The 9,713-nt window shown below is 39.4% G+C and overlaps 1 protein-coding gene across 2 annotated transcripts in view; it reads left to right on the top strand.

Annotated features, from left to right (window-relative positions):
• The first annotated feature begins 1,272 nt into the window (after positions 1 to 1,272).
• Polr3E (RNA polymerase III subunit E) overlaps positions 1,273 to 9,713 on the top strand; it is a 125,010-nt gene continuing 116,569 nt past the window's right edge. For both annotated transcript variants that reach the window (XM_067149305.2, XM_067149306.2), the window contains exon 1: positions 1,273 to 1,453. In XM_067149305.2, coding sequence (XP_067005406.2) covers positions 1,415 to 1,453 — 39 coding nt within the window. In that variant the 5' untranslated portion in view covers positions 1,273 to 1,414. The remainder of the gene's footprint in view (positions 1,454 to 9,713) is intronic.

Raw genomic sequence — 9,713 nt, 5'->3', positions numbered from 1 at the left:
GGAACATTTCAGTATGGTACAGTTGCCGGTGATCTAATTAACGTTTACCGCACAACTGCTAGCCGTATCTTTCATCGCGTAGTTAAAGCAGTAGTTGAGGCTAAGAGGGAGGTACGCCTGCAAATGATGTTCGTTCGGAAAATAAAAGGATATTCTTCACGTTCGCAGGTTTCCACACGTCGTGGGTGCAATTGACTGTGACTGCGCACATATTCCCATTTATTGCCCTCTCGGTGACAACGGTGAACTTTTCAGAAATCGGAAGAGGTTTTTTTTTCAATTTGCTTAACGTCGCACCGGCACAGATAGGTCTTATGGCAACGATAGGGCAGGAAAGGCCTAGGGATTGGGAAGCGACCGTGGCCTTAAGGTAGGGCCTACAGACCCAGCATTTGCCTGGTGTGAAAATGGGAAAATTTCGCTGTGGATGTAGGCCATCTGTATGAAGAAACCGCCATCAGTTTTAATTTTTCCCGCGTGTCCATGACTTTCTGCTTTGCTTTTAAGTTCTTCTACAGAATCTTAACTTGCTTTTCACTGCGTTTTCCATCACTCGAAGCATTGAATTCTTTCGCCACGACTTTCCATGAATTTCCTTTCTTATCCAGCATCTTTATGTTGTGTTTCTTACACCTTATATCCTTTGCATAGATCGTCATTATCTCTTTTAACAAGCATTTATCTTTTTCGCTTACGTTTTTCTCCCGTTTCCTATCGCACATAACCTTATCAATTTGGATTTCTTTAAAGAAGATACACGAACACAGCACTACTCCGCGAGTAACGAACGCTACTTCTGTAGTAGTAACTAAAAGAGTAAATTGTACTTCAACTCTCCGACGTTACTTCCGGAGTAAATAACTCTCGTAGTAATTTACTTCTGTAGTATGGACTTCTTTAATAAACGCTACTTCCGTAGTAATTTACTCCAAGATAGTGCACGCCACCCCTAGTCTTGTATACATATTTCCTCACTCTCAGTTGTCTAGGTGATACGTCTTTTCCTGAACTACTTCAAGTGTTTTGAACCCATTTTGTGAGTCCGCTGCATGGTCTACTTCCCTCAATCTTCAAGTACTTCGTACTCAGAAAACATTGTAAACTGCATTGCTGTACTACTTTATTAGAATTGTGTGCGCGTGTAGAACTTGTACAACTATAATACAGTATTGTGTCTGGGTAAAATAACGAGCCCATATCAACTTCACGAACAGAACAGAACTTCTTTGGTTTCATCCGTAGAATTTTGCGCCAGATTGCGTTTGACCACGTTCGACAGCACAACAACACTATTTACAAGGAGTAAAGCGATGGTCTGTCGGCGAAAAATGTGCACCAGTATTTCATGACTTATAACTTTCCTTACAATTTAAAAGAGTTATGTTGTAGAACATTATAATCTGTGATATTTATAATGAGCGATGATGATGATGACGACCCAGTTGTCGAAGAGGTAAATACACATTTATTCCTAACAGTGCTGTCGTATCTCACTAGACAACGTGGGCGACTATAAGATATTTAACTGAATAATTTTGTTGCAAGCTGTTAAAATGTGTTCTTGGTCCTGTTTGCTATTTTTTAACTCGATATTTTTTGCTGAATGAATTTTCAAAGGTTTATTTATCATTCATTTGTTGGAAGAATTATATTTTTGTTACCTTAACCTAATAATGTACTTCTGGTTACATCATTCGTAATACCGTCCTGCCGTTATTTAGCTTACGGTATACTATTTGGGGCCAATTTACATTAACTTTTCTAGTATAGAAACGATGAAATTATACGTGTGGCGGCGTGTCATAATAAAGTCTAACCTATCTTAGTCAATATGGTTTTCTTTTAGTACATTTCTCATTTATTATTCCTTCATTGATTTGTCCTTTAGGGGCTTTTATTTCAACCTTTTTACCAGTTTTCTGTTAATGAACATAATTTTTTAGTTCACACTTTGTGCAGTGGGTTCCCCGTGTGGGTGTGGTAAAATAACACCCATGGTATCCTCTGCCTGTCGTAAGAGGCGAGTAAAAGGGGCCCCAAGGACTCTCAACTTCAGAGTGTGGTTTTGCGACCACGGGGCTCATAGCTGTGTCCTGGCATTACTTCCATTTATGATAGGCTCCTCACTTTCATCTATTCTATCCGACCTCCCTTGGTCTTGTTCTTTTCTGACCCCGACGCTGTTGGAGCATTCGAGGCTAGGGAGTCTTTCATTTTAATGTGCTTCATGGCCCTTGTCTTTCTTTGGCCGGTATTTTCATTTTTTGAAGTGTTGGATCCCTTCCATTTTTCCCTCCTCTGATTGGCGTTATATAGAGGATGGTTGCCTATTTGTACTTCTTCTTAAAACACTAATCACCAGCACCACTCCTGAAGTGGGTTTTTTCTGTTCTAAATTTCCTTCATCCCCTTATTTAGAAAAATAGTGAGCTTGTACACTGGGTTTTTTAGTGTTATCTCCAGAATTAACATTTTAAATGTCTTGGGTGTGATTCTTTGCCGTATCCTGCGACATAACAGGCACTGGAACAGTGTTCATTCTGCCATGTGAAGACATTTAGTGACATGTCAATTATAACTGCTGGAATGCCGTCTTTTCATCATTGGGGGGGTGTATTGTAATGATTTCATGAATCCGTCTTCTCCAAATGTGTCTTTGGTTAGCTTTGTTGATCATTTGGAAACTAAGTCTATTGTGATTTACAGTAGGCACAATCCATTGCATGAGAAGGCAACTCCTTGTACACGACTCTTCCTATGGACCCACAAAAACTTGTTTTCCGAAAGATGGCCAAAAAATATCTGAGCTTATTTTTGTATCTTGGTGGACAGTCGGGCTGAAATTCTGAGTTCATTCACTCAGTGCACTAGTGTCACTAGTGCAATTGGCAGGAATGCAAACAAACGTGCAATTATTGCATGTAAATTATGAATTTCCTTGTCATGTCCTACTGAAAGGAACTCTTGGTTGTAGTGGGCTGTAATGGTAGTGCTATTAAAACAACGTGCGTGTTCTGACAGCTCCCAGCATGGTAGTAAGGGATGGCAGTTACTATGGCAACCAGTACATGCCTCCCATTTAAGCCAATCCCAGCTAGATAAGCTCTGTCTTAAAGCTCCGTGAGGAGGCCGGTCCAAGTTCCACGTTGCCAGTTGGTACACCGTAGCCATTGTGGCCGGGTTATATAACAGTGTCTGCTTTAAGTAATATCATTACCTTTATAATGTGTTTTTGAAATCAGCTAAATATTTATGGTGCTATTGTGTTCGTGTTAATAAGTGCTAATAATAGACTAATGTATCGTTATCAAGACTAGCATATTAGTGCAGTGTAAATTTTAGATAGTATAATATTCATAAAATGTAATTCCAGATTTTTCTCAAAAATTGGTAATGCAATTTTTCCAGTTCTAGCATTAAGTCAGCAAAATTGGAAAATGCCTCGAAAAGTTAATATTTGAATTGAAGTACAACAGGTGTTACCAGCACCCTTTGAAATTATGATACTGTTTATTATTTTTGGTTTCTTAAAATAACAATTATACATCATCCATCTTCTTTGCTTCTTTCTCATTAAGGTGGACGGTTGGAATTTTGGACGAAGATTGTGAGATTTTAGAAATTAAATTGCGACCTGGGGTTAGAATACCTAAGATTTTGTTTTTGCTTCGGATTTCAATAGAAAGTGGTCCCTTAACTAATGTCGTAAGTTTAAAGGCACTCAAAACGACAAGGTTAAAGATGAAATTTCACCTGTAATAACTCAAGTTTCAATCATAGCTGGCATCTTAAATTGTGCCGATGCTTATGACAGGGTCCGAACGATTTCCCTTCTATATGTATACAAAAAAACACCTAAGTATTTCTCCCATCCTCACCCAGATTTGAACCCAGAATATTGAGCACGCCAGTCAAAGTGCCATACTTCTGCTGAAATGTACCTAAAATGAATAGACTGATAAAAGCTTGTGAGGGAAGGGAATTATGAGTATGTCTTACGATATTTGAGCTTATCAAATTATTGCTGAGCCACCTTGTAATAATAGAATCAATATTTAATGTTATTCTAACGCTCTCATGATCCCTGTACATGGATATTATTTTCCGCAGCGCCTAGCATGGATTGAGAGGCTTTCATTGTAGTTGTAGTAACTCCAGCCGGATCATATGGCAACACAGCGCCCCTACTCCTTTACTCGGCACCATGTGCTATGAGCTGTCAGAACACGCACATTGTTTTAATAGGACTATAGGCATCAGTATTTTTATGTAGTAGGACCTATGTATGTGTCTTCCTTAATGATCGAATTAATGTCCGACTCGTTGGCTGAACGGTAAGCGCACTGGCCTTCGGTTCAGAGGGTCCCGGGTTCGATTCCCGGCCAGGTCGGGGATTTTAACCTTAATTGGTTAATTCCAATGGCACGGGGGCTGGGTGTATATGTTGTCTTCATCATCATTTCATCCTCATCACGACGCGCAGGTCGCCTACGGGCGTCACATAGAAAGACCTGCACCTGGTTAGCCGAACCCGTCCTGGGATATCCTGGCACTAAAAGCCATATGACATTTCATTTTCATCGAATTAATTAGTTTAGAGGAGGAAATTGTCTTGCATATTTGGTAAAATTATATAACAGGAAGTGCCAACATAAGTTAAATTACATTTTTCAGAAGGTTTTATAAGTAATAATTACCATAAATCATGCAAACTGTTTCCACACCATGCGCATCAGTAACAGCCATCATTGGCTCAGAGATTGAAATCCAGGAACAGTTTTCTACGAATATCTCAGGAACTCATCGGATCAGCTAAAAGAATAAGACAACTACTATGGAAAACAAGGTCTCCCAACATCCCTGGACAGATAGCAATAGCTGAATGCTTACAACATGGCTACAAAGAGAACTGAACAACATGGAAATCTTTGAATAAGTTGAAATCAGGTGTGGGCATATCTAAAGTGACCTTAGTGAGATAGGGTTACAGCGATGCTAACAAGATCAAGTGTGCTCACAGGAGATCGGATAATGAATGAAGAGATACTGAATCGAATTGGTGAGAGGAGATCTTAAGACATCTGGAATGATAGGACACATCTTAAGACACTTGGGACTTGTTCAGTTAGTTTTTAAGGGAAGTGTAGGAAGGTGGAGGTAGACTGAGTTATGTATATGACAAGCAGATTAGAGCAGATATAGTAGTTGAGTAGAAATGAAAAGATTAGTGCAGGATAGGGTGGCATGGAGAGCTGCATCAAACCAGTCTATGGACTGATGACTCAACATTATTATTATTATTATTATTATTATTATTATTTGCTGGAACAATTCTTATTTTCTGCGGTAAAGTTGACACCTCATGTCCACATGTTTCTGACATAAGGAAGTAGAAATTAATGAAATCTTTTGGACTGAGTGTCAGAAGAGAGATGTGTTCATTGCGATGTCCAGGAACCCACCATCTGACCCCCAAAAGTACATTTACTTTTATAACCTAATAAAGAGCATTACACGCCATTTTCCATTGCTGAAGTAGCTTCTTGCATTCCTATTTGCCTACGTAAAGTGGCATGTGACATTCAGAATAATGAAATTCTGTTACCAACCCCGGCAGAATAAAGCCACAACTGATTGAAACATGTGAATGAAACAATTTAGAATAAAGAACAATAATGTTAAATGAAACTTACCTTAATGTAGTGTTGGGTACAGCACAGCCACCGTGTTAAGGAACTAGTGCACATGGCTGTTTAAGACGAAGGAGCTCTTGAACAGGGATTCGGCAAGAAAATTTGAGGAAAAGTTATTTTCTCCTACCCTAACCTATCCAGACCAATGATCATGTCCGGACCCTACCCTAATAACTCCAAACCAGTGGTCTTGTTCAGGGCCTACCCTAACTAGTCCAGACCAGTAGTGTTTCCACAGGAAACTAGAGGCCTAATGCTGCTTCGTGGTTCTAACGTGGGGGGCTTACACCCCATGAGCTCTATAGAGAAACCGAAGTAATAGATGGTATTAGTGATCACGAAGCTGTTTTTGTCGTATTTAAAAATAAATGTGAAAGAAAGGAAGGTATAAAAATTAGGACTATTAGGCAGTACCATATGGCTGATAAAACAGGCATGAGGGATGATGATCACTGGAAAATGGTAAATAAAAATGTAAACAGACTCTGGGATGGGTTTAAAGCAATTGTTGAGGAATGTGAAAATAGGTTTGTACCTTTAAAGGTGGTAAGGAATGGTAAAGATCCACTATATTATAACAGAGAAGTAAAGAGACTAAGAAGGAGGTGCAGGTTGGAACGAAAGAGTTAGAAATGGTTATGGAAGTAAGGAGAAATTGAAGGAACTTACTAGGAAATTGAATCTGGCAAAGAAGTCAGCTAAGGATAACATAATGGTAAGCATAATTGGTGGTCATACAAATTTTAGTGAAAAATGGAAGGGTATATATAGGTACTACAAGGCAGAAACGGGTTCAAAGAAGGACATTTCAGGAATCATTAATGAACAAGGGGAGTGTGTATGCGAGGATCATCAAAAGGCAGAAGTATTCAGTCAGCAATATGTAAAGATTGTTGGTTACAAGGATAATGTCCAGATAGGGGATGTGAGTAATACTAAAGAAGTATTAAAATTTGCCTATGATAACAATGATATTTACAGTAAGATATAAAAGTTGAAAACTAGAAAAGCAGCTGGAATTAAGATTTCTGGGGATATACTAAAGGCAGTGGGTTGGGATAAAATACCATATCTGAAATACTTATTTGATTATTGTTTGCTTGAAGGAGCTATACCAAATGAATGGAGAGTTGCTATAGTAGCCCCTGTGTATAAAGGAAAGGGTGATAGACATAAAGCTGAAAATTACAGGCCAGTCATTTTTGACATGCATTGCATGTAAGCTTTGGGAAGGCTTTCTTTCTGATTATATTAGACATGTTTGCGAAATTAATTACTGGTTTGACAGAAGGCAGTTTGGGTTTAGGAAAGGTTATTCCACTGAAGCTCAGCTTGTAGGATTTCAGCAAGATGTAGCAGATATCCTGGATTCAGGAGGCCAAATGGACTGTATTGCGATTGACCTATCTAAGGCATTTGATAGGGTAGATCATGGAAGACTACTGGCAAAATGAGTGCTATTGGACTAGAAAAAAGAGTGACTGAATGGGTGGCTATATTTCTAGAAAATAGAACTCAGAGAATTAGAGTAGGCAAAGCTTTATCTGACCCTGTAATTATTAAGAGGGGAATTCCTCAAGGCAATATTATTGGACCTTTATGTTTTCTTATATATATCAAAGTGTAAAGAAGTGGAATAAGAGATAAGGCTGTTTGCAGATGATGTTATTTTGTACAGAGTAATAAATAAATTACAAGATTGTGAGCGGCTGCAGGGTGACCTCGATAGTGTTGTGAGATGGACGGTGGGCAATGGTATGATGATAAACGGGGTTAGTTGTGAGTTTCACAAATAGGAAAAGTCCTCTCGGTTTTAATTACTGTGTTGATAGGGTGAAAGTTCCTTTTGGGGATCATTGTAAGTACCTAGGTGTTAATATGAGACAAGACCCTCATTGGGGTAACAGAGGTGCTAACTATTACGGATTGTCCGTAATTATTACGGAAAAGCTCACATTATCATGAAAACATTTTCGACGGAAACAAAAGAAAAGGAAAAATGTTGAGTCCTTTCGAGCCTTTCTCGTAAATCGACTTTATTTCAATGGTTGTGAGTTGGCAATGATACTTATTCGATCGTGACTTCCTTTTGCTACCCATAAGCGTTGTAAAATTCATTGTGAATGAAGGAGCTGAGGAGCTACTCTTCTCCACTACAAATCCTTCAGTAATGTTGTATTTGCTGTGTTAAGTGTACCTGACAGTTGACAGAAAAATTGAGAAAGAATTGAGGCCTACATCAAGCACATCTGCGCTGGTATCGCTTATTGTTCAGAAAATGAAAATGTCATCACAGTCGGAAAGATGCTTCAAGAAAAACTACACGGAAAAGCAGCTGCTGTGTGAGAAACAAGCTACAAGGAATGTTTTATCACAGAACCAACAGGTTGCGTGCAAATATTATTGTGTAATATGATATAATTTTGGATGGATTGCTAGAGGGAAGGGCAAAAGGGGTGTCGTTATCAAGAAGGAAGGCGTATGCTTTGGACTTGAAATTTTTCTCGAGGGTGAAGGGCGATTACTGAAAATCCACTTCAAAGTTGGCACCTCTGGGGTAATCACATAAATGTTATTGTTAATAAAGGATACAGATTTCTGCATATGGTTATGAGGGTATTTAGGGGTTGTAGTAAGGATGTACAGGAGAGGGCATATAAGTCTCTGGTAAGACCCCAACTAGAATATGGTTGCAGTGTATGGGACCCTCACCAGGATTACTTGAATCAAGAACTGGAAAAAATCCAAAGAAAAGCAGCTCTGGGTGATTTCCGACAAAGGAGTACCGTTACAAAAATGTTGCAAAGTTTGGGCTGGGAAGACTTGGGAGAAAGGAGACGAGCTGCTCGATTAAGTGGTATGTTCTAAGCTGTCAGTGGAGAGATGGCGTGGGAGGACATCGGTAGACGAATAAGTTTGAGTGGTGTCTTTAAAAGTAGGAAAGATCACAATATGAAGATAAAGTTAGAATTCAAGAGGACAAATTGGGGGAAGTATTCATTTATAAGAAGGGGAGTTAGGGATTGGAATAACTTACCAAGGGAAATGTTCAATAATTTTCCAAATTATTTGCGATCAGTTAAGAAAAGGCTAGGAAAACAACAGATAAGGATCTGCCACCTGGGCGAATGCTCTAAATGCAGATCAGTAGTGATTGATTTATATATTGATATCAGAATTCTTTTCACTCCAGTGTGGAGCATAGGGCACATGTTAGGGCTCTCCATCTGACCCTGTCCGTTGCCTTCTTCTTGATGTTAGTCCAGGTGTATGCAATGGCTGTCACCTCTGCTTCAATGGTCCAGCGCCAGGTCGTCCTCGATCTACCTCTCCGCCTGACTCCTTGAGGGTTCATTCCAGCATCTGCTTTAGAGTATTTTGTGGGCCTCTTCTCAAAGTATGTCTGATCCATCTCCTTTTATGACTACCTCAGCTTTCCGTTGTTAGGTGCGCTGCAATCTTAAGTGGAGATAACTTCTGGTCAGCGTACTCCCACTATAGTCCTCAAGCATTTATTGATGAAGGTTTGGATTCTTTTTGTAATCTCTACTGTCACCTTCCACATCTCGCAGCCATAAAATAGAACTGATTTCACGTTTGAATTAAAGATTCTAAGCTTTGTCTTCAATAACGTTTCCTAAGATCTCCACACTGGTTGCAGCTGCGCGAAGGCTCCTTTTGCCTTTTTGATCCTATTTACAACATCCTCTGTCGCCCCTCCATTCTTGGAAACAGTACTTTCCAGGTAGCAAAAGCTTTCCACCTGCTCAATCTCTTCTCCTTACACAGCCAATACATTATTGTTTTTGCTGTTCAGTCTAAGCTCTTTAGTCTTAGCTGTGTTAATTTTTAATCCTACTCTCTGAGCTTCTATCATCCACAAAATCCAAATCCTCCAGGCAGTCAGAGTCCATTGTATACCTCTCCTTTTGTGTTGAGTCACCTTCTTCATGACCCCATTTAACGTCAGAAAAAACAGCATTGTTGAGAGCGGACATTCCTTCCTTACTCCAGAATATA

Source organism: Anabrus simplex, chromosome 6 (genome assembly GCF_040414725.1).
Source record: "Anabrus simplex isolate iqAnaSimp1 chromosome 6, ASM4041472v1, whole genome shotgun sequence".
NCBI lineage: Eukaryota > Metazoa > Arthropoda > Insecta > Orthoptera > Tettigoniidae > Anabrus > Anabrus simplex.
The sequence above is the reverse complement of the archived record's forward strand: the minus strand, read 5'-3'. Positions and strand labels throughout refer to the sequence as shown.